This window comes from Lepisma saccharinum, chromosome 20 (assembly GCF_977018435.1).
Source record: "Lepisma saccharinum chromosome 20, izLepSacc3.1, whole genome shotgun sequence".
In the NCBI taxonomy this organism is placed as follows: domain Eukaryota; kingdom Metazoa; phylum Arthropoda; class Insecta; order Zygentoma; family Lepismatidae; genus Lepisma; species Lepisma saccharinum.
The window spans coordinates 34297576-34324407 of record NC_139248.1 but is presented as its reverse complement, the minus strand read 5'-3'; the positions used below and the strand labels follow the sequence as shown (position 1 = coordinate 34324407).

The following is a 26832-nucleotide window of genomic DNA, read 5'->3' as shown; positions in this document are numbered from 1 at the left end:
ACGTTTGTGAACTTTTGAATAATATTCAACACTTGTTTCATTGAAAAGTTACCTTCTGTTTCGCAAATGACTCTGCCTCTTTGTATACAGAGTTAAAATATTCTTCATTTCGCATTTCGTAAAGTGTCAAGCACTGCATTAACACCTGCAATTGCCTCCGCAATATCAAGGCTTGGTGACTGCAACTTGTTATTGAGAATTTTTGTTATGAACAGAAGCTCAATGAAAATAAACAGAGACATCATGGTTGAGAATTTTCTCAAGAATTCATAAAGGCCTAGGGCTGTACATTTATCTGCTGAATCTGATGGTTTCCTCAGATATTTCAAAAGAGCATCATAAGTTTTTCTCACCGCAAGTAGAGACCTTATTTGGCAAGCCCATCTAGTGCTACTTAGATTTTTTAGTTCTGCACAAACATTTAACTGCACGAACATTTACTTCGAATAATAAATTTGTCTATTGTTGTACGAACAACAGTAAATGTCACAAAAAGCTTTGATAACAAACACAATATCACAAACTCCGTAACACAAAACGCACCACTACCGTTTCCTCGCGTAGCAACCGTTGTGAAAATAGAACAAATGACGGCGATCGTTTGCACTGTTACCAGCTAAAGACATGACGTGTCAGATGTAAGATCGTGGTTTAAGAAAAAATTATGTCACAACGAAACGATTCTTTCCGAGAATATGTATCTAGAGGTATGTTCCTGCATTAACAATTGTTCAAATATGTTTTCTCGAAATACTGTATGTAATAATAGCTAAATATTGGGGGGGCTTATCGAGGGATTGGGGGGGCTGAAGCCCCCCCTAAAAGGGCCTAGCGACGCCACTGCACTGGACAGTATTTGTTCGTTTCATTTCTTGTGTTGATATTCTGATGTAAAATGGATTTTTCTGTATTCATCATTTCTAATAAATAGAAACATTTCAGTTGTGGAATAACCAGGCAAACCCTGGATATGTTCCCTCTGCAACAGTGAAATCACCCGTCTCAGGAACTTCAAACCTGTGTTTCTGGAAGCCATTGCTCCAATTCAGCATCTCAAGTTTTCCTGGTACTATTTTCTTTTGAACAATATCGAAAAGAGATTGGATGGACAAATAAAGAAACAAAATCTAATCTTTGTTCAAAACTATCAACGAAATTTTATCACAATTTTAATTCAATTAACAACACAATGGTACAACTACAGACATACCACAATGGTCTGGATGGCCTAGTGCGGGAATTGAAACTGCAAACACTCCGAATGTAAATCCATCACCTTAACCATCAGTTCAAAGGAAGCACATTGCTACATTTAACGCGCACTTGTGGTGGCGATAGTTCGCACAGAGATAAATGTAATATAGACAGATAATGCAAACCGTCTGCACTATGAATCTATTGTTCGCACCAACCGTAACATGGGAGTCGAACAAACGCTATTTGTCGCGTGAGATTTTTTGGGAATTAATGCACAACGTTAGACCAAAAAATAATAAAAGCATATTTCTATTTACATAAAATGTGTTGAGAATTTTCCTTACCAAAACCAGAACCGTATTATACGCCCATAAAAATGGCATTAAATATATCAATAAGTACACAAATCCCATGGAAGCTATCTCAGTTACAACACCAGTCGTTGGTTGATGAAACGGTGGGTTTTCTCGATATTCGCAACCAGACCACCTACAACTGCAACACCATGAGCTATGGAATTTCCTTGGCCCAACTAGTGTCCATGACCAGACAGAAGTAAGCTATTTAGTAATGCTAACACAAAGAACGGGGGAAATGAAGCAGACGAACTTGAAACAAACAATTACGTACATGAAAATTACTCCCAATATATGCAAATTATATGCACGTTAAATTAAAATATGCACTAACGTCCCAAATATGCATTTCTATGCACTATAACTCTTTACCAGAGTAATCCACATAAAGTGAAATGGATAAATCCGTTGAGAGCACATCAATTTTCCTTAAGGTAAAAAACATGCAAATATGCAAAAATCCGCCCCTACTTATCACATGTACGCTAGAAGTTAAAAATAATTTTAGTACCTTTTTCCCAAATTTTTATGCAAATCAATATCTTCATTTTCTTATACCTTGATTTTAGAATTTAGCTTAGGATACTCTCCATTTTATATCAGAATTAGATTTTAAATAATCAATATAAGCTGTGCGTCAAGTTAACTTTGCAGCAGGCTTTCACATATGTAGACCCAAACGGTCTCACAGAATATAGTTCCACTGAGACGGGTTCTATTCCGACATAACTGTATACTTGCCACAAAACAGTTATTTAATTTGTAATATATAGACAAAATAATACATACATTAACAGGTATGGACTTGATTGGTTGCAATCACTGAGCAGACGAACTTCTAATCGCAGATCCGCCAACTGGGCTGTCGGTTGTGCGAAAGGAACACTGAAACTCATAAGCGAGTCGAGAGGGGCTGGAACACGTTGTTTGCATAGCGCGTGGAATCAGTGATACCAGTGTTGCTCACCGCAATATTTTCACCCTGTTATTATCCTGATTCGTTGCTAATCGTGCTATACAACGGCGAAAATGGCTGAATCCAGGTGTCCTGTTCGGTGCGCGGTTTTTCCCGAGTGTTACTTTGGGAAAAGTTCTTTAAAGTCAAGCAAGTTGTTTTAAATGTATATTCCTCCTTACGGCAACAAATCAAAATGAAACAGAGCTTGAGGTGACGAAAATAACGCCAGTGCTGACAGGTTTCAGCGAACATTCCATTTATGCGATGAAAAGTTTAACATGTAAGATGAAAGCACCAGGCAAGAATAGGCCTCTTGCCGTTCAAGAATGGTGGTGTTAATGATTTCTCCGCTGACTGATTTGGAAGAACGTGCACAAGGTTTATACTCCACCGCAATGGACTTTCAAATATCACAGCCAAGTAAGAGTGATTTGCTGTCAATGTGTGCACGACTGCGTCTAGGGTGTTGAATGATTTTGGGTTTGTTTGAGTGCAGAATAAGGAAACTATTATTTGTTTGACAAAACAAGAATCTCCGCGGTATTAAAAGATATTGCCGTGAGAAGAAACATGTTTATTATTTGTCAATGCGGCGTACATTGAACAAAGTGTGGCCAGTCTTTCATTGAAGGGACTAAGCACTGGGTTGGTCGACGGGAAAGGTGGAGAGGGAAGCTTATTGCCTCACACATTGGCAGTAATGAATGCTTTGTTGAAGACGCATGTTTACTGTTCCGTGTGCAAAGAAAGGGAAAGTTGGATTATTACCAAGAAATGGACAGACCAAGATTTGAATCCTGTTTTAGCCAAGTGATTCATGAATTGAAACCAAACAGAGTACTAGTAGCTGACAATACACTACATTATTGTGTAATATCACCAATAACAAATCCTTATTTTTTTATGTAAACTTGAAGTGCGTGTGTCTTATAGTAACGTGTGTATTTCGAACGAAACAACCCAGTTTTTAACAAATGTAATTATTTCTAAACCAAAAACAGTAACTCACCATTACATTAAAGAGGGGGCTGTCGTTTACTTTTATTTCTTTTTCGTTTTTCACCTGCTCGACACATACACACGCCCTCGTGTTTCGAAGATAATTCGCGATTTATATTAAGCAATGACTCAATTATTACGTAGTTTATGCACAGAAAGTCCTTTAAAAATTGTATGGTTCAGGAAACAAAAAGAATCAAAAACATATTCCGCCTGATATACGTGAACGGGTTTTGATCTGTTGAGCGATTGGCAATAGGCTACTGCAGATTTTCTCATTGTCTGCGATATGAACAGCTCGGTGGTTGAGGCAAGAGTGGCAAGGAAGATTCTGAGCCCTGTTGTCGCGCGGATTAATACATAAAACCTGCTGCAAACTTAACCTGTCGCTGGGCTTAGTTGTTACATAATTGTAACGCTATCGTCGTGTAATCAAGGGGTCTCGGGCGTGATTTCATGTGGAGGCATTGCAGAGTGGTTCGGGTTCCATTGTAAAGTAAAATAGGTTCAATCCCTATTAGCCTCTGTAAGCATAAAGTGGGTTTATAAACAAAGCATATCCTACAGGGTGTCTCAAAAGTAATAGCGCAAACTGACACAGGTGAAAGTACACGATAATAGAAGCAAAAAGTCTCAGTAAACATGGATCCGCAAACGTGCCGTTTTCGAGATAATTGCGAATGTGTGGATACAAACCGCCACTGACTTCATTGTTTGTAAACGTCGTCCTAGTTGGTTGGTTGGTTGGTTAATTTGGTGTTTTAGGTCCATTTTATGCACAGTAAGGCTAATCGGGACTGGACCTAAAGTTTAAGGTGGGATCCGAACCACTAAGTGCCTCCACCCGGTATCGAACCGGGGACCTCTTGATTACAAGGCGACGATGCTACCACTGCGCCATCGGGGAGACCTCGTCCTACTTGGTAAAATATTATAATACAATAAGAAAAGTCACTCCCACAGTACGATTAGACTGTGTACTGATTGTATCCATTCTGTTTGATTACAACGCCACCTCTCGGAAATGTTCTATTTTGTAAACAAAGAGCAAACCTCGGAACGTGCAAGGAGTAAAGCACTTGGTGTTTACAAAATGCAATCTAACCACACATTCGCACACATTATTAGCATTTTACCAACTAGGACGACGTTTACAAACATTGACATCAGTGGCGGCTTGTAACCACACATTCGCAATTATCTCGAAAACAGCTCGTTTGCAGACCCATGTTTACTGAGACTTTTTGCTTCTATTATCGTGTACTTTCAGCTCTATCAGTTTGCGCTATTACTTATGAGACACCCTGTATATTTGGAAAAGTTAGTAATCGGTATTATACTCTATCCCGGGAATCTGTGGAACAAGGGGAGAGAGAGAGTGGGGGGAGCAAAGCAGCTCATGCTGCTGCAAAGGTTAGTAACTGCAGTAGTTTCCACCTCCATGCAAACCCGTTCCCTTTCACGTGTTCCTTGGTGGAGCCGTCTCGCGTCACTACTTTCGCAGAGACTGGTTTTCATTTGCTTGTTCCAAAGATACTCGGTACAGAGTATAGTCAGAAAGTGAAAGAATGCGATGAACATAAATGAAGGAGTTGAGTTAATGCGTTTCTAAATATTGGAAGCGGTTTTTAGACAACCAAACATTGAGTCTACTAGCAATATTTACCTTGCTTTGAAACCTTAGTATCGGTGCGATGTGAGGTTTTATTTATTCATGATGTACACTGCTGGAAGTTACAGTGGAATTTATAAAGTTCTACCGTTAAAATTTAACGGTTTTCCTGTTGATTTAGAAAATGAGACACAACTGTATATTATTTATTTAAATTTGAATATTTTTTATCGTATCGTGCATAAAAATAGTTAATGATTACAAATTCCAGTTGTGTGCACCATAAATATATTTTTAAAACTTGAATCCTTGAAATTTAATTAATTAATTTGTTCAACAATGTAATTGTTTGAAAACGGTCACGGTTATTATTTTATGGTAGTCGGATTAATAGTCATATATCGTCATTTCTTATATCAGATGTTTACAGTGTAATACACAAGTTGATGAGTATATCTACCACTAAAGTGAATTCGTCATTAACCATATGTCATAGTATGTTACTACAATGCCAAAAAATTGAAAATACTTCAAGTACAAATTTAGGTATCATAACATTATACAATCTAATAGTTTCAGGTTCAGGATCAATGTAGAATGAGCTTAAACAATACTTGTACTTACGACATACATCCGCCTCGTCGCTTTTATCTTTGCAGTCATCTTGTAAATCACAGACCCGACTGCTGTCTATACATTTACCATTCTTACATCTGAAGTACGTTTCGGGACAGGGACGCATGTCTGCAGGAAGAAACCATCTTAGGTATAGGGGTTTGCATTTACACGAATATAACATTTTACTTCATAATTAAATTTAGATGCATATACAATTTTGTACCTGTTTTTTGCATGTGTGTGAGTTTTTCTCCTTTGAAGACACCAAAATCCTAGCAAACATGAAATACGGTTCAAGTGGGAATTCATTGGTGTTGTCCTTTTGGCAGAATTATGAATAATCTCCTCTGTAAGGGGCCACTTTTGCCCTAAACCTTATGTACCAAAGGAAAGTAAACTGTCCTTGCCCCCTAGTTTTGGAACCCAATCGCCGCCACTTGTAATGGTTTATGTTTTTTGTTAACAAAATTTTGGGAAAGATATCCTTTTGTGTTTTTTCTCATAAATTGGACATTGCAATATTAAGTTATTATCATTTTACAGAGGAAGTTTATATTTACATTTAGGTGAATTAACTAACATGATATTATGTAAACAATGTTTTAATTTTATATGACCTGATCTGAGACTCACTATTAATATTATGGATTTCCTATCTATGAAAATTGACTTCATTCTTTAATGATTGATCTACATGCGTTATAATTTGATTATCGACTATCGTGCATTCAATTAGTTACTTTAGACTGTTGTGACACTGTTGCGGCTCTATTGTTACTTACTACATAACTCTGAATCCTCGTCACTCCTGTCTTCGCAGTCGAAAACGAAGTTGCAAACCCTGGCATCGGGTATGCACTCTCCTGTTCCACACTCAAACTGCACCACAGAACATGTGCCGTTCTTTCTAGATGTTCCTTCTATATTTCCAAATAAGAATTGAAACAAGTTTCATGTGTATCTAATAATATTGGTTCATTTACAAATAAGAAACTTGCACTGTTGAACTTCCAAAGATATAAGATTCTAATAGTTCTTAAACTTTATAGACTACAGATTCATAAGCTAACAAGGAAGTACTCCAAAATCTTCACGAATACGATTCAGGAAAAACAGTTTAATTTATCATGGAAAAATTATGAAATAGGGTCACCTCATTCAGGTCTATTGAATTGTTCCACTCAGTGGTGCATTTAATGTACATACGCTAGATTGTACAGTACACACAGAACTCAAAATGCATCATGCAAGGCTGAGACAATCTTGAGGCAACAATTCACACGTTAAACGTGAAATTTTGGTTTGGCTGACATGTTCGATTGATTGATTGATTATGTGCTTTTAAGTCCACTTGTACCTCCCCGATGGAGTAGTGGTAATGTCGTCGGCTTGTAGTCAAGGGGTCCTGGGTTCAGTACCTGCTGGAGGCATATAGTCGTTCAGATTCCAATATACGTCCAGTCACGATTAGCCTTTCTGAGCATAAAGTGGACTTAAAACAACAATTCAATCAATCAATCATTGAAGTTCACTTCATGCATAGTATGGCTAATCGGGATTGGGCTTACAGTTTAAAGCGGGATCTGAACCACTATGTGCCTTAACCGGGTATCGAACTCGGGAGCCCTTAATTACAAGCCGACGACGCTACCACCACGTCATTAGCGAGGCCTGAAATGTTCGAATCTGATCTCCCCAATTTATAAATTTTTAATGTATTACAAGGAGGAACGGTAGTACTACAGTAGTGGCTGAGGGAGATAGCTCTAAAACTTATTATGGCAGAAATAAGTACAAATGGTCCAGCGTTTCTGCTGTGAGAGGACGAGCACCTGCTCATAACATTATTTCTATCTACCTGGTGTAAAAGGTCCTGCAAAAAATACGTGTTCTACAGATCCGTTTGTTGTGTGAAACTATCTCATTGATGATTCAGTGATTGACACTGTAATGAAATTTACCAATGTGGGAATTACATCTGTTGCATCACTTTACAAAACAAAATCCTCATTTACTGCAGCTACAGATCCTGTTGAAATGAAAGTTCTGTTTGGATTACTTTACTTTGCATTACATCTGTTGCATCACGGTACAAAACAAAAGACTCATTTACTGCAGCTACGTATCCTGTTGAAATGAAAGTTCTGTTTGGATTACTTTACTTGGCATTACATCTGTTGCATCACAGTACAAAACAAAAGCCTCATTTACTGCAGCTACGGATCCTGTTGAAATGAAAGTTCTGTTTGGATTACTTTACTTGGCAGTTCATCTGTTGCATCAGTACAAAACAAAAGCCTCATTTACTGCAGCTACGTATCCTGTTGAAATGAAAGCTCTGTTTGGATTACTTTACTTGGCAGTTCATCTGTTGCATCAGTACAAAACAAAAGACTCATTTACTGCAGCTACGTATCCTGTTGAAATGAAAGTTCTGTTTGGATTACTTTACTTGGCATTACATCTGTTGCATCACAGTACAAAACAAAAGCCTCATTTACTGCAGCTACGGATCCTGTTGAAATGAAAGTTCTGTTTGGATTACTTTACTTGGCAGTTCATCTGTTGCATCAGTACAAAACAAAAGCCTCATTTACTGCAGCTACGGATCCTGTTGAAATGAAAGCTCTGTTTGGATTACTTTACTTCGCAGTTCATCTGTTGCATCAGTACAAAACAAAAGCCTCATTTACTGCAGCTACGGATCCTGTTCAAATGAAAGTTCTGTTTGGATTACTTTACTTGGCATTTCATCTGTTGCATCAGTACAAAACAAAAGCCTGATTTACTGCAGCTACGGATCCTGTTGAAATGAAAGCTCTGTTTGGATTACTTTACTTGGCATTTCATCTGTTGCATCAGTACAAAACAAAAGCCTGATTTACTGCAGCTACGGATCCTGTTGAAATGAAAGTTCTGTTTGGATTACTTTACTTGGCATTACATCTGTTGCATCAGTACAAAACAAAAGCCTCATTTACTTCAGCTACGGTTCCTGTTGAAATGAAAGTTCTGTTTGGATTACTTTACTTGGCAGGAATATTCAAGTCAAGCCATGAAAATTGGGAGGGACTGTTTGCCTCTGATAGCACTGATCGGGTCATTTTTCGTGCTACTATGCATTTGAAAAGAGAGTTGTTTCTTCTAGTATGTCTTAGCTTCGATGAAAAATCTACCGGTGATGAGAGAAGGAAGACAGATGAGACTGCTACTATTTCTGATATATTTCATCATTTGATCCAAAACTGTGCTCTGAACTTTTCTGTCGGAAAGTATACAACAGTAGATGAGATATTAGTGGGATTTCGTAGGCGCTGTGCATTCAAAATGTATTTAATTATAATCACCTGGTACATTCCATATAAAGCACGGAAATGTGGAAACAAGATCTTCATTCTTGCAGACGCTCGGAATCATTATTGCCTGAATGCGAAGATATATAGTGGAGCAGCTCTAACTCCGAATCAGTGCAAACTGCTGAAACCTACGCAAGTTGTAATGGACTTGGTGTCTCCTATTGAAAACACAAGTATGAATGTTACAGCTGACAACTGGATCACTTCAATTGAGCTGTTGGGTGAACTGGAATAGAAAAAAACTCACATATGTCGGGACAGTCAGGACAGAAATTCCTCCTCCTTTCTTGCCAAATAAAGATCGAAGTGTTGGGAGTGCGAAATATGGATATGCTAAAAAAGAAACCCACTGTTAGAAGAGGACGTCTGACGTATTAGTTTCCACTATGCATCATTGTGAAGCTGCTGATCCAGATAGTGGTAAGCCAGAAATTATTGAATTTTACAATAACACCAAGGCAGGAGTGGATGTCCTCGACCAGAAGTGTATTACTTATTTTTGTGGGAGAATCACCCGTCGTTTGCCATTGTCAGTGTTTTATGCTATGTTAGACATTGCGGGAGTAAATGCACATGTTCTTCATGAAGCTTTAAGCAACAATGTGGCGACTGAAAGACGAGAGTTTCCGTACAGGGACGAGCTCTGATGACACCATTGCTGGAACAGAGGAAATCGGTGCCAACTCTGCAGAGGGATATCCGTGGTTTAGTGCTTAGACAAGGAGATCAAGAAGAACCACCAGCTGTTGTAGTAACTACTGAAAAATCCAAACGTAAAAGATGCGCATTGTGTCCCATCAAAGAGGACAGGAAAACAAACAACTACTGCCACCGTTGCAAATTACCAATTTGTAAAGAATGCAGCCGCACATTATACTCACACTGTTCATAAAAAGTTTGATCTCTTTTGTAGCAACTCATGAGAGCATCTATATTGTACCTGAAAACTTTTGAGCACTAAAGAAAATGGTTAAGGTCAAAATTTCCAATTTTTAATAATACGGGTCCCCAGGACTCAAATGTACCAGTCATGTAACTTTTTTAAGTGTACCATGGGAGGGTTAAAAAGTACCCGTTGATACATTTCTGTGTAATTTGATAAACTGAAGTCATAAGCAGTTTATGCATATTAATATGTTACTAGAGTCCACATATGGCCTAGTACCCAATATGGCCTATTTGCTATTTCCAAGTAGTTACATGGTTAATTCAACAAAAGAGGTTAGTATGTAATTTTAACTGTCCGAATGACGTGACCTTACAGATAAGTTAGTCCAACAACATACTAACTTCGTAACTTAGTGAAGTGGAAGGTCTTTGCATTACGGGAAGAGTAGTATCATAATAAATAGAACCCTGGGTCACAAATCATATAGTACATGCTCAATTATACAAGTGCAAAAATTATAAGTAAAATAATGAAGATTGTTTACCACACATGGCATTGATCTCGTCACTACCATCCAAGCAATCATCATGCTTATCACATGCAAGTTCCAGTGCAATACACCTAGCATTATGGCATCTGAATTCTGACTCCTGGCATGTAGCCTTTCCTAGGGGGAACAAATACATAATTAGTTCTTAGACGTTGAATCACTGTATGATGTATTCCTTTGAACTACATGCAGTGTTGTCATGTGACCTGGGTATGATTTTTACCTATCGTCACTTTCAATCATAATTCAAGGGCACGGGAGTAAAACATGGTAAGTGGCAAAATGCAGGTTTCCAGATATTAAAAGTTGATATTTCAAAAAAATCTGAATTATGTATTGCAATAAATTTCTAACATATTTACAGCAAATATGACTCAAATGTGTGTTTACTATCATATAAACACGATATTACATCATAAATATTTTTGAACTTTGTATTTTGTAACACAAAAATGACAAAAACGTCTTACCATATTTACCCCAGAGCCCTTCAGTTGATGTCATGAAATCTGTTGTAATTTGGAGGATTAATATGTGCATATAGTCATGTAAGAACCTTGCTGGCCATTGGAGTAAGAGCCGAGAATTTGCCTCTCGAACCCCCCCCCCCCATTTTCCCTGGGGGTGCCCTAGTTTAAGATCTAGGATACGTTTTGGGGCCCCTTGAACCAGGCATGTATCAATGACAAAATATTTTATTGTGTTCCAAAATATGGTGGAAACCTTAGGCATTGACTACCAAGTTCCTTTGAAAACACATTAGCCTGGGGACTACTTTGAGGCCACGAATCAAGTAGTCAACTCAAGGAAAACAAATTGTTTAGTTTTTTACTACACATCCTACTCGCAAAATGTTTATTTCATAATATTGTAGAAAAGTTGAAAGAAAGAAGCGTGCTACCTCCCTTTAGGGTGCAAATCCTTCCACGGTTAAGGGTTCTTTCTTGTAATTGTGAATCAAGACACTAAGGATCTTCGAATGGAGATAACAAGCATATTGTATTTTATAAATTTCTTCACGATACAGAGTTGTATTAACATTATTCTTTTCTATTTATGTGTATTAATATATATATATATATATATATATATATATATATATATATATATATATCACTTTCTTTTTATACAGTTATATGTCATTAATCATCGGGATATTCAATAATGTAATAATGTCCAATATTCGTCTCACTATATTTTCAAACTTATATCACTTTGCTAATTATTCATATTCATCGATCCTTCCTTCTCCGGACGGACAGACTTCTTGCTATGTACGGACGGACTAGACTTCCTTCAATTGAATGGACTGGACTTCCTCTCTGCAATGAGACTGGCTGAACTTCCTTCCTTCAATGGGATTGACTGGGCTTCCTTTCTTCAATAGGACGGACATGTTCCTTCAATGGAACAGACTGCACACCCTTCCTTCAATGGAACGGACTGGTATGCACGCGGATCCTTCGGATTACTTAATGGCACTCCTTCGTATATACGTCACTTAACTTCGAAATTTGTAGTCCATAGTGAGGTCTATCCTTGACCTCTACGAACTTTCGTATTCTGCGTTACAAGCAAGTCCTAAAGTATACAAGAAAAACTGGCAGCGTCACTCTCATCAATGTTATGGATTCCCCTAATCTCTGGCATCGAAGTTCCACTAAACTAATTTTCCCAAAACATTTGGGGCGTCGGCTGGAACGCTCCACCAAACTATACTTCCTAGCAACCACAAAGTGTGAACTCGGTGCCACGGCTCGAACGCGCAGCCGAGTCGGTGCAGCGCTTGTCACGCGCAACCAAAATTCTGTGGTGCTGCGACTCTATTGGGAGACTCAAAATTCATACCAGCCTTACAATTTGCTATCTATTTACATATGACCACTTTATTGATTGATTGATTGATTCAATTTATTTTACTTCGCGTTTTGTGCCTCTTGGCTAATTTACGAAGATGTGCTATTCTTACAGGAATTATTTGTTCTTCATTTGTGACATTTATACTGCGAGCTTGTGGGGTAGGTTTTTGTCGACTGGTTGTTTGTTGTGCAAGGGGACGACAACAAAAACAGGATTTAATTTTACGAACAAAACATGCCGTAATTGATAAAAATAAGATAGTCCCTACAATTATTAAAGATATCGCTGTCGCTGTATGAGACGCAGTTTCGAAGCGCAGTGCATTAGTTCGAGTGATATCTGGGAAATCATTTTTTTCTTGCAATGAAACACAAGAATTATCAATATTTATGAAAATTAATTCATTAACTGTTCTCACTCATATGTATTATGAGGAATTCGTTATATATATGGAATTACCAGAATTCCAGAAATTGTGTACTAAGGGATATCAGATACGCTCAAGTGCGCACTATACTTAAATGGCTATCTATGAAGATAAAACCTGTCCCTAGCCTCATTAAACTTTACATAAGTGAAATATTATTATTGCGAGCGTAAATTCATACATACTGTATATAAATATAACTTGTGCACTATTTCATTTAAACTATAACAGGAGTGTATACTCTGCAATATACATATGAATTTACACTAAATATCTTAATGCTCGTTATTCTCTTAATGTTCTAATTTCTCTATTATATAAGTTTCTTGCATAATCGTGTTTCACTGTAATCTTCGAATACAGATGATGTGAGTTTTGGAGAAACTGCTTACATGCGAAACCTCTGTCACTTCTGCTAGTTGCTTGTTGTTCGTTTGATGTCACTTTCACGATGACGTCACGCTACTTCGTTCAGTTTATTCAACGAATGACAGTTTAGAGTGGTTATAACGAAATTCTTTCTTTTTTTGGAAGAGGACAGTTCCTGTATATTTTGATAAGATTTAACAAAATAAATTTCATTTAGGTCTTAATTAAACATGGGTGCTTCGATTGGACTGCTTGTTTTGTATCGTAGCTTTTCTTCCCCTTTGACTAATCGCGACGATGACGATGAAATGATGGAATGACAACGTTCTTTCCCATTTGACTTTCTGTGGAATTATGTTTCTTTGACTTTTGTCTCTTCGGTTTCTGACTGTTCTACAGACATTTCGTCGATGTTATCATTTTCTTCTTGTATTTTCTCCTTTTCTTCGAAGAAGAGTTTGACTCTTGTTATGGAAAATGTGTCAATTTTATCCTTTCCTCGGCCGTCCTTGTAGCTTATTCGTACGCTGTTGGCATTTTCCATTTCAAGAACTGTACCATGTATTTTGAAGTAATTTGCGAAGTGCTTAGGTACATTTCTTTTCGGTACTGTGTCTAAAATTAGCACTTTTTGTCCAGGTTGAAATTCAACATGCCGTGTGTGTTGGTCTGAGTACTTTTTCTGTGTTTTAAATTTCTTCTGGAGATTTTCCTGTGCTTGTTCACGCATCGCTTGCAATATGTCTAGGCGTTCCTTGTTAGAGTGCTGCAACGAATTTGGATCTATTCCTAGCAATGAATCCATCGCATTCTTTGGTTCGTAACCGTGCATAAGATAATGTGGAGAATATCTTGTTCCTTTTGTACTTCTGTATTTATCGCAAACGTTATGGCCGAGAGATACAGATACCACTGTGCACATTTTTTCATTACATACGGTCTCAGCCTTTGCTTTAATTTCTGAATGTGTCTTTCGGCGAGTCCAACTGTTTCGTGGAAGTCTGTCTTTGCGAATCTGAGTCTGACGTTCAATATTTGACTCAATTATTCCATGATTTTTGAAGTGTGCGCTGGTGCACGATCAAGCGTGATGTTGTCTGGCACACCAAATCGCAAAATGATCTGTTCCATTAATGCATTGGGAATCGTTTCGGCGTCAACTGAAGGTATAGATGTCGTTACAATGTACCTGGTCGCTTGATCAACGCAGATGAGAACGTAGCGATGTCCGTGGTTGGCTGTGGCCTGCACGTGTCGATGACCCACTTCCTGGCTGGGGTGGCGATCGGTTCGAACGTCTGAAGGGTGAGCTTCTTTGGTCCGAAATCTCTCTTCGACATCTGGCATTCGAGGCAACTTTTTGATTTCATGTACACCCATCGTTTTAATCCTGGGAAGTAAAATCTTTTCCTGAAATTTTCATACGTGGAAGATGGTGAAGCATGAGCTGCATTGTATTCACTGCAATCAATCTTCTCGAAAATTGCATCTTTTAATTTGTGTGGAATGCACAAGAGAAGTTCCTCTGTCTTGTTGTATCGATGACGTCTGTACAGTTTGTTGTCTTTGATGACGTAATACTGTGCTGCTCGTACTACTCCTGGATCTTGCATCGGATCGTTGTTGATGACTTTAATGATAGGGCCGAATAATGGATCGTCTTCTTGGTGTTGTCTAATGCTGAAGTTTTCGTCCTCTAGGTGGAAAATTAGTTCAGGGTTGTCTTCACTGTCGGCAGGAGCTTCCTCTGCTGGATAGCGGCTTAAAGTGTCTACAAGGGCATTTTCTGAAGACTTGACATGCTTCACATCGAAGTAAATTGAATTGAATTGAATTTAAAATTTTGGGAGCGTCAGCACTTAGGCTATTTTGATCCCGTCACGTTATACGGGGGCCAGGCCCTTACCATTACAAATAACAACTCTAACGAAGCATAACTAAAACATTTAAAATGTTCTGACTTCTGTTAAAAGCTGAGGCTGTAAAGGGGCACTCAGCACACATAAGGACAAAACAACAGGACAATACAAACAAAATTATACTGGCCATGGGGCCAGTCGCCAGAGCCTCGTTAGTCTTCAGTCCAGGGTGTACTAACGTGGAAGTGAGGTTGACATTTGGGTGTACTACGTGGAAGGTCACCCCTTACACCCCGACATCGAAGTAAAACTGCTGTAGTTCCAGTGCTCTCCTTGCCAGCGGACCTGTCAAATTTGATGCTTGTCGTAAATATGATATGGAGTGATTATCAGTTATTAAAGTAAAATGGCTGTTTAGCAAATAATATTTAAACGCTTTAACTCCATAGACCACTGCGAGAAATTCTAGTTCAAATATTGATTTCTTCTTCTCTGTGTCGGTTAATCTGCGGCTCGCGAAAGCAACAGGGTGGCGTGAGCTTCCGTCTTCCGAATCTTGCCAAATGCTGGCTGCGAGGCCAACTGTAGACGCATCGGTGATGAGGTAGGTCTTCTTGTTTTGAGAATACAGTTTCAGAACGGGAGAATTGAGAATTTTATCCTTTAGTTCATCGAACTCTTTCTGGTGCTGCTCTGTCCACGTGAACGGAACGTTCTTTTTCAAAAGTTTATATATGTTATCCGCTAAAAATGAGAATCCGGACACATATTTCCTAATGTAAGAAGAAAGTGCTAAGAAGCTCTTCACGTGTTTCTTATTGCTAGGTGTTGGAAAATTCTTGATTGAATTAATGATTTTGTCGGAACTGTTCACCCCTTTCGCAGAAAGAATATGTCCCAAAACGATGGTTTCTGAAAATGCGAACTTACATAAATTTCTTTATTCCAACTGTAATGTTTGCTTTCCTAATCCTATCAAATATTTGTTGAATTAGGGAGAAATTCTCTTCAAAAGTGGAAGTTGCTATGCACAAATCATCTAAATAGGTGGCTAGTTGATTGTCGGGAAGACCACTAAATACAATGTACATTAGTCTATTCATAAAACTACTGGATGTCTTCATGCCCATAGGTAAACATTGGTAACGGAATGAACCACAACCTGGAATTGCGAAGCTGGTAACTGGACGTGATTCTTCTGATATTTGAATTTGAAAATAAGCTTGAGCCATGTCCAGTGTAGTGTAAGAAAATTTACTCGCAAGACGTGCTAAAATGTCATTGCAATCTGGAGTGGGATATGAAACATTGTATATTACTTTATTAATTTCTGAAAAGTCTGAAACTAGTCTGTAGGTTCCATTTGGTTTCTTAACTAAGAATATTCGATGACGAAATGGTGAGTTTTCACAAGGTTCAATGATCTGTTGTTCTTGAAGTCTTGTTATTTCATTATTCATTTTTTCCCTTAAATTTATGGGTATGGGAATTTGCCTAGCAAATGGAGGAACACATTCAGCAACATCTATGTGTGCTTCCATTGCGTTTGTTTTAGAAAAGCACTCAGAATTCCAATCCATGTATCTGCATAATTGTAAATTAAATTTTGAATTTTGAGCTTTTGGTCTTCTGTTAGTTTTGGATTTATATCAATTTGTTTAACGTCATAAAATTTCCTATGTTTAGTGAGTCGTTTTAAGGTTTCCTGGTCTAAATTTTCGTCACCTTGCTTGAATAAATGATGTACTTCATGACCACTATTTGCATTCGCATTGACGTTAGTGTCATAAATTTCAGGAATTATTTGGTTACTTCCTGCTGAACCAATTGGAGTATTTTTCTGTATTACCAACGGATGATTTTTTGTGTTTGTTAGCAAAATGTGGGGTTTTTCTTCATTAACTAATGCATAAGGTGCTAAAACATCTATATTCCTTTCCCGGATTCTCTGGAGTAAGAAAACGCGAACGCGTTCTGTGCGAATGTTGAAGGGTGTGCGCCTCGTCCAATGAACGCGCGGAGGGGAGGGGCATCCACGAGAGGGGGCTCATTCGCGGTCCAGTAGTTCCGTAGTAAACATGTTAGCTCGCAAGTCTAGGGGAACTCTATTCAGGAGAGCGCCTCATAGTGAATGTGTTCTAGAACAACTTGTTTGAAAAAAAACACATGGCTTTGTTTTTTTACAAATGTTTAAAAGAAAGTGTTTGAAACATGTTTTTGAGACTTGTTTAAAACAAATTTTGATACATGATGTTTCATAGTTTGTGGTTATTTGCATGTTTTTTTTGATAATGTATGTTTAAATTTGTTTTAATTTTTTTCTGTTCTTCGCAGCATCAAAAGACAAATAAACGTGCAATATTATTTGTTATTTGTGTAAAACAATACACTGGCCATTGTTAAGAATAAAAGAAGAAATTGGCAGCAGAAAGCGTTTTGCTTTACGGCCGTTACACCGCGCAGCACTTCGTTGCTTTCATCCCGCACCCTTCCCCACCTAGTCTGGCCCCGCCCACAAGCTTTCCCATAAGTTGAGGATTTCTGTTTTAATGTTATTTTATGTTGTGCTACAAATGTTGAACTTTGATTTAAATCTAACATTTGAAATATTTGATTAGGAATGGTGTGTACTTTGCTTTCGTCACTGGAAAATTTGCCATTTTGGTGAATACCCTAATCTCTGCAATGAGATGTATTATCTCCTAACGATATATTTGCTTTATGTAGATTTAAAAAATCTGTGCCCAAAATTGCATACTGGAATTTTGTATTAGGTATTCTGAACGGGTGACAGTAAAATTTCCCACTGATTCGGAATCGTATGAAGGCAATTTGTCTGAAAGTTATGGAATTTCCACTTCTTCCTGCTATGGTTGAATTTATGTTTATTCTTTTTGCATTTGTTGGAACCAAGTTATCATTTATTATACTACAATTTGCACCTATGTCTACTAGTACTTTACAAGGTTTCCTATTTACTGTTGTTTCTAGAAAACTAAGATTATTCTGTTTAATTATGGGAACTGTATGCGAACTTTTCCCCTGACGACCGTTCCCACGTTCATAGGGTTTCAATAGTTTAAAGAGGCATTAGGTGATTGTTGTTCCGATGAACCTGTCTGATTGTAATATACTTGTTGATTATATTGCTGGGCTGTATTTTGTTCACGTTGAGGGCAACAGTTTTGACATGGTTGCCATCTCTGAGCTTGTTGAGGGTGTTGTCTCTGGAATGACCTATAACCTCCTCTGTGGTAATTGGAACGACCCCTGTCCACACGTTGGTAACCATTGTTTGAATTATTTGATCTATAAAAATTGTTACTTCTTTGGAAATGTGAACTATTCCTACCGTTATATCTTTGGTGTGCAGGAAATCTATTATTAGTTCTAGTAGGCTGTGATCTATTTCTGAACGTTTGTGCACTATTCTGAAAATGATTAATTTGGAGCTCATTTATTTTAATCTTCAAATCTTTTAATTGATCTTGTGTTACAAAGTTTTTTTCTGTTTGCAGTTGACTGTTTATTTCCTGTTGATTATTTGAGCTAGTTTGAGGTACTTTTATGGGAGGTTGGGTTACTATATTTTGCAATCCTATCTGATTTGTTGATGCAACTAGACCTTGGGTATATTCGTAACGAACCGTAAAGTTCGTGGGATCTTACGAGTACCTAGAATGTTAACCAATTAATCAATGGGTGATGTAAGTTACTCATCATTCATCCTCTGATGAGAGCACTCGTCATTGGCATGACGAGTTAACGCTTGGCAATGCGAAAGGTACAAATAAAATTAAGGAACTAAACTGCAGAAAAGACAATGGTCACTCGTTGGGTTTTGTGAACTTTTGAACCTTAATCATGGCTGGGTGTTAGGATAATTACCTGTCTACCTGATGAATTAAGATGAATAGAATATACGAAGTCCTCTGTTGGCTTCTCAAATTGTCGACCAGAGTGTCGTCTCACTTCTGCCCTACTTCTCTTCTAACCACTTCTCCCTTCTCAACTCCAATCCAAAAGTCAGTCCCCTCTCAGCTTGTCGCACCTCTATATCACTAGGCCATCGAGCTCTTCCTCCATGCTGAATAGTGTTTTTTAATTGCCACTATGCAAACCGCCGACTCCATAGGCAGAAGAAACTACCTGTTTCCTGAATGGCTCAGGAGGTTTGCATAACACAACACTGTGCATTGTTTACATGCCTCAGAGGATGAGACAACTGAGAAAAACAAGTGAATGCCCTGGTCAACGTGAAGCATTCAGAGAGACTTTATAAAATAAACGTATAATCTTAGGGATTGATACGTTTTACCGCCGTGGAATCCATGTTGAAAATTTAAAAGTCAAATCGCAAAGCTTGACATGACCCAGGTTCGCCAATTCCATATATTTTCTTAGAAAAAACAAACATACAAAATATAAAACCAACAAAACATAGCTTTCTTTTGATTTCCCAACCCCCAAAAAAATATAAATTCCATTCCCTAAAACATTACAATCGATAATAACAAGTACGCACGTCGATATGATATAAAAACAATATTATGTATCATTATATGACTAGTAATTACAAAAGTTCATGTCATTAAATATCCACATAAATACACATGGTATAAGCTTGCATGTGTATGTGTGGGAAAACAACACTGTAGCACAATTTGAACAACAACTCCGTAATTATTGTTGTAACCAAAAACTGCTGCTTGTGGGATATATGTTTTCTCTGCTTCTTTTCTTCTTTGTATTGCTTGTCTTCTTGACTTAGTTTGGGGCAATGTAAAAGGTGTAATAAATTACCCGTAAAACTTGGGAGATGGGGAAAAATGTTGTCCCAATTGCAAACGGTGTGGAGGGAAATTTTATCTGGTTCCTTCACTAGGTGTCGTTGATAGTCTGTAATCCACTAAACTGGGAAATTCATGGTTGGATACAGTCTTCCCGGTAAAAATGTAGTCCTCTTGTAGTATGACTTAAAAATGTCTGCATACCTCCCTCAAGTTGTTGGTGACGAGTCTCTCCGCGTGGTAGTTGACTGCTTCTGCGGAGGTCCTTCATAAAAAAAATGCCCATAATTGATTTAGGCATTGCTCGTCCACGTCGTTTCGTATAGACAGGTTAGGTTAAATAAGAGGAAAATTATAACAATGAAAGGAAACTGCTTAGGATAGGTGTATTTAATTCCTGTATGGACACAAGACCAAACTCATTCCATTGCCTTTTCTCAAAATTAAATTAAATTAAATTGCCTCATCAAGATAAAATAAGATTAAAATAAATTGATTAAATAACTGCCATAACTCTTTGAAAATAAATAAGGAAAATTTAAATAAAATATACAACCATAATTAAAATATTAATGTCCATGATTGATGTGTTGCCTTAAATTATAAATTATTACTGTGCTGCTCTGAATGAACCTGTCTTGCAAGTTGACGGTGCTTATAAAAATAATACCCAAGTGCTGCCGTTAGCAATAAATTCCAAATAATAAAAACTAATATAGACATGGGCAAAGGGTTTAAAACTAATTCCTGAAATGAAATTCCCTTACTAACAGATTGATTAAGTTGCTTTAAGGCAAGTTCAAGCGGAGTCCATTGGGGAATAGTGAAATCAGATAAATTCTTGGGAATATGAAGTGATAAGTCAACTTCATTCATTTTTACCTGTTCAAAAGCTAAAATTCTGGTATGTAAAATTTGTTGATCCACAATAATCTGAGAAAAATCCTGATAATTAAAAAATATAGATTGTCCCTCGTTAATCTGAATTGATCTGTGGGTGTTCAAATTATTATTCAAATTCTGAATGAGAATAAATTGACATGAGCCTGATATTAAAATACCATTACGTGTTTTGATAAACTGAAATAATTCATTGTCAGTAATAGATTTCACTTCAAAATTTACAGAATTTAAAATTATTAAGCAAAAATAAGTCTTGCAAGCATGTTCTGAATTCTGATTAAATTTAAAAAAATTATTATGTTGTGAACCCTTAAAAAAAATATAAAATTCGAGTTGCGCAAAGCAAGCTATTAGTGTCCTAAGAGGTTGCTTTGGCAAGCCTCTAATGGCCTCCTAATAAATGATAGGCCGATGCAATTTGCCGTGGTTCATATATGCAATGTAAAACAAAAATTCAGTAAATGCTACTTCGGACTTTCGTTGAAACTCCAGGTTGTAACAAATATAGCATCAGGGAATTAAAAGAGTGAAATTGAAATTTTAAACACAATAAGGATAATAAACTTTCTAAATTCCAAATTTTCTTTAAAGAAAATAAATTTAACCACTCAAAACTTCTCGAGTCCGCCGTATACTTCAAATCACTTGGTCTTATTGACAGACCCCCCGCGGAAAAGATATACTTGACTCATATAAAAATGGTGTGTCCCTTAGGTTTGTCCAAACAAAATAGATCGAGAATAGTTATGCAATATATTAAAATATAAATACAAATTACTAATTATTACCTACTGTACTAAAATTAACACGAAGTTAATCAGTAAGAAGTAATGAATTCATTGCTGCATCGTCGAATAAGGTGCAAATTGGGTAAGTGAACTAAATTTCCTAATAATAAATATTATTATTATTAATAATAATAATAATAATAATAATAAATATATTCTCAAATTATAACATTTGTGGTAAACCACACTGTTTAAATTTGGAAAGGCTAACGGTGCCGTGGCGACTTTTGCTGCACATGCCTGTGCTAATCACCGAGGCTTAGCCCGGGCATATTGCTGACAATTTTGATTAATCTATGTGCAAAAAAATGCTAAAATTGCCCTTTTATAAAATTTATGTGATTTCTATCGAAATTTCGTTTGGTTTTATCCTGACTCTAATCAAATGCAAGTCGATTTCCCAAAAAAATTACTTACTATAAATATCTTTATAATAAACGGGAAAATTTTGCGAGAACAACTAAAAAAAAATCTCGTCTTGTTGTTCCTTTGTTAAAATTATTGGTCGTGATTAATCTTAAGTGCATAAATGCGACGTTTTATGGAAAAATTTATCTATGTAGAACAAAATATCCCTAACATTGTGGATATGAAATTCTATCGTGAAAATCAAATTCTGATGGCTATATCCTTAACTAAACTGGTCCCATGAAAATTTAATGAGTGAACGCCACTGGTTCGAAAACATATGCAGTCTAAAGTTTTCGTAGTCGTTTCCATGCTAATTCTTTCTGAGCTACTAGCGTGCTCTGGAAGGCGTCAACGCGGAGAAAAAAATTTGCTGACATCAGATATTCAAAGTTTTTGCAAAGTTGCATTTTGTGGTCGCTGGACTTAACTGAGCTTTCTCTACAGCGACAGCGAGAAAGCTTACAGGCTCGCTGCCGTGTTCCAGCGACTTCGGGTAACGTTCAGGTTCCGTCGGAATAGCGGAGGAATGAGAATCGTTGCTTCGAGAAACGGGCAAAGGTAACATTCCTATGGGCGGAGAAAATGAAGCGCTATGATTTGCTGACTCGCTGGATGACGCGTTAATGTTGACAAATCTTTAAATTATTACGAACAAGGTTTAGTAAGAGCTGCGAGAATCTAAACGAAGTCAAGGACTTTTGAAATAACGTCGTAGGCGGGATGGAGAGAGAGAAAAAATCGTGGCGCTGCGACAGCGTGGCTACAAAACTCGAACACTTCCGTGATCGTACAATAACAAAACTTGGGAAGGTGCTAGCAAATAAAAGACTAAGAAACCGTGCATAAAATACATTCAGACCTCAATAATGGATTATAACTTAAAATTTAAAACGTAATAAATATAATAGAAATTCTAGGCAAACGTATAATCGTAAAAAATATGATCAGTAAAAGATACAACAGGTTCGGAAACCTGAGAATTTGGCTTACTTTCTGCTTTCTGAATGAAACTTGGAACTTTATCGACTTTTGCTGTTGACTGATTTACCAATAAATCTTTAACTTTTACAATTGGTTGGACACAGGGTGAAATAATCAATTCACTCTCAATTTTGCGGCTGTTTTGAACAAAACTTGGACCCTTGCTTACGGCCAACTTCTGAACCCTCTATCTTTAACAGATACAATATTCTTAGGCAAATCTAAAACGTCGTCTTTGGTGACTAATATATTTCGGGATGAATCTTGAACTTCTTCTTGTACACTATGCTGAATAATAACGGGCTGGGAATATGGCGGTGGTATCGGCGGGTGATTAGTTTTGGATGGTACCACTTCAGCAATTTATGCAAGGTCATCGTAAAGCTGGTCCATGTACGGTGAATCATTATTAAGTTCACTTAACGCTAATTCGTTGGTACACTCATGGTCATAAGTAATAGATTTCTTGCGTTGACATTTACAGTAACAAATTATGAAAATTATATAAATACTAACAATAAATGTTGTTAATAATAAACTTGTAAAAATATTATGAGGATAGTCAAAGGACTTTTTCAACAGATAAACAAAATTTGAAGCTTTTACGTATGGAAGAAATCCGTTTAAAATAACTAAAATCACAATGATTTTCATGTTGCTTTGGCAACAAAATAAACAGTTCTTCAAAACTAACACGGACTTTAAGCCTGCCTAGTTTAAATTAGTAGGTATTTAACTCAACTTAATTATTTCTGATTCTAGGCTCAATTTATCTGCTTAATTTATTTATTTGATACAATTGATTTATTCTCTAAATTTTTAGCACTGTTTAACTTATTTTATTTTAAATTTTACTGCAAACTTATCTTATTTAATTTCAGGTGTTATCTTTATTTTTAAACACTTAAACTCAATCGAACCGTACTGAGGTACAAGGTAATGGAAAAAATTGAGACTGATTTACTCCTGACTACCTGAAACAAAATAATAATTATTATTTATGCGATCTTTAAGTGCATTAAAATACTAACATCACTAAAACTTGAAGAATCTTTAATTCTCTCAACTCATTGCAAAATATGCTTAGCATATTATTGTGGCAAAGCTTGAAACTAAAACCTTTGTGGTTTAATCATAATCATTCTGCGATGGCAGAATGGATTTCCAGGATTATTGGTCTAGATCCAATATCCGAAGGAAAATACTTGTTATTGGGGCGCAAAAAATCTTGACTTCGACGTCTACATATTCATATAAAATAAATATTCTCATTAACTGGCGCTTAAAATAAACTTTGCTAATATAATTATATACCTTCTTCTGAAGTGTAACTATAAAATTCTAGTGATGTACTTGCTGAGCTAGTATTTTTAAATACTGCAAAAACTTTTTGTGCCAAAAAGGCACATTATTAAGTGATAAGTCTGCTTTTAACCTTTAATATTATTAGTGCCATTTTTATTATAAATTATTATTATGTCACGTGAAATTAAAATATTAAACCTGTTACTTATATTAATTACTTCCGCAAGGCATTGAATCTTGCGTCGATCTCTGAAGTAGGTCGCGACTGTGCAGACGCAGCAGTGGCCAGATTGTTATTCTGCAATAAAATATGCTGCTGTTGCGAAACTGTTGGTGCACTGTGCAAAGGAAGGAATAAACTGTCCCTTTGATCTTCGCACCTCAGCTCTTTCAGCTTGCGCTGTCTCATCAAAAACTGAAGCTTTTCAAAGGATTTTAAATCCTTAAGCAACCCATGCACTGACTCGTATTCCTTATGGTGGATATCTTTCATGTAATCCACCTGTAATCCTAATATAATGTGTTTGATTTGTTGTTGAACACTCATTTTGGGGTCTGCCTTAAGTAGAAGTAACTGTTTGTCCCGACATAATTTGTAACTGGCTCAGTTTCCTTATGTAACCTGTATCGAATTTGTTCCTCGATCTGGAGTTGATCCAAGGACCCTGTAAATTCGTCTTTAATTTATTGTCGTATATTCTCGTAAGAACTGTCTTGATTTTCTGGAATATCTTTCCAAGCCTGATACCATCGTAACGCTGGCCCGGCCAACAGGGCTGGGAACAATTCCTGCTTTCTGGCGCTGCTCCAACCATTTAAAATGGCAAGGCTATCTACTTTATCTAAAAATGTTGCTACATCTTCCCCGGCTATCCACTGAAATGGGATACCCTCTAGAATAGTTGGGGGAACAAACTGAGACTGAGCCATAGTTGCAAATTGTGTTGGGCCTAAATCTCTAATATCCTGACCTTGTTGCACTAATTGCTTTTCATATTCCTGTTTTTCTAATAATTGTCGCTGAAGGCGTCTAGTTAATATTGGGCTATGTTTAAATTTGGGGGTTGAACTTGCAGTTGGACCGCTGACATCTAAATTAAAACTTGTAGTCCCTCGTGCTATATCTAATAACTGGTCTAATGTTTCATCGAGTTCATCAGCAAGTTGAAAGCTCGACATCTATCATGGCATATGTAATAAAACCTTTCCATCTGGTTAAAACCCTTTAAGCCCTATGTATTTTCAAAATGAAATGTGGCAAGGACATACTAAAACCCTAAACAAGTGAGCAAAATTTTTGGGGTGGGTTTTAAATTTAAAACTGGATAACAAACTCTTTTCATTTCTAGTAGTATAAAAGTATATACTATTGGCGCGATAAATGATGAACCCCCCTCAGGCAGATTTGGCTACACTTAAAACTTGCTCAACATGCCCATATGAGCTTTTTGCTCAAGTGTGGTACTCCGTCTAATCCAAGATTTTTGTAAAAATGCCCTCGGGAAGTTCCTGTGAAATGATGAGCCCCCTCAGATTGATTTGTCCACACTTACAAAAGGCACTTCTGTCAGATTGTTGTCCATAAACTTGTTAAAAATATGCCCCTCTTGATATTTTTTTGCCCACACCTAAAACCAAGCCACCCTCACACACACACACACACACCCACCCACCCACATACACACCCACACACACCCCTCACACACACACACACACACACACACACACACACACACACACACACATAATTACTTCCGGTTTAAGTTTAATTATACACCAGGCTCAACTTGTGTAATAAGCAGAGCTCTTCTAGAATTGCTCTGTGACTCTCTCATTTCCTACATCATAAACATATGATTTTTCACCTATGAGAATAACACTACATATAGTGTCATCAGGGAGTGTATTGTGGAATTCACAGATAATTTTAATGTTTGTCCTGTCATTAACCACAACTTGTTTCCTTTTTGAAGTGTTGATGACAAACATGGGTCTCTGTGCTTTGAATTCATCTGGTGTGTAATACATGTCAGTATTGCCAGTAGTGACCCTTTTGTATGCTGTAAATGCTTCATATAATTTAAGGAAATCATCCTTGGACATGTCTAAATTATAATTTTCTCTAGGGAATACCTCATTTCTGCCATTTTTAAGATATATGTTCTTGATGTTGCAGTTATCAAATCTACTTGAATTTTTTTCCTGATTATTGTGTCTTCCAGTTTGAAACAGTACCACCACAAAATCCGGCATGTCATATTGTATACTGGAGAATGAATTTGTAGCATCAAACTCATAATAAGTACCAGTGGCAGGCTTCTGTACACATTGATATGTATAAAATTGTAAAGGAATCTGTGGATTTTTTAGAATATCTGCTTTGTATTTAAGAGCATAACTGGCTTCATATTCAACAACCGGGATTCTTAGCTCCATAGTCTGAATAATGCACTTGCCTTCATGAGGTAGGGTATTAGGCAGAGCTTCCCCTGTAGGGTTTAATGTACTGTACCTCATCAAAGCATTATTATCATTGGCAGCTCTTCTAAATGTGATTCTTAAACCACCCTTCCACATAATATCTTTGTAATCTGAGAAGAATCC

The 26832-nt window shown here is 37.0% G+C and overlaps 1 protein-coding gene across 3 annotated transcripts in view; it reads right to left on the bottom strand.

The window, feature by feature from the left end:
- Positions 1-26832, bottom strand: part of LOC146003575 (uncharacterized) — a 340389-nt gene that overhangs the window by 121365 nt on the left and 192192 nt on the right. For 2 of the 3 annotated variants that reach the window (XM_083141873.1, XM_083141875.1), the window contains 3 exons: positions 10530-10652; positions 6523-6660; positions 5747-5866 (listed from right to left, as the gene is read on the bottom strand). In XM_083141873.1, coding sequence (XP_082997999.1) covers positions 5747-5866; positions 6523-6660; positions 10530-10652 — 381 coding nt within the window. The remainder of the gene's footprint in view (positions 1-5746; positions 5867-6522; positions 6661-10529; positions 10653-26832) is intronic. The other variant, XM_083141874.1, reaches the window with a different exon arrangement.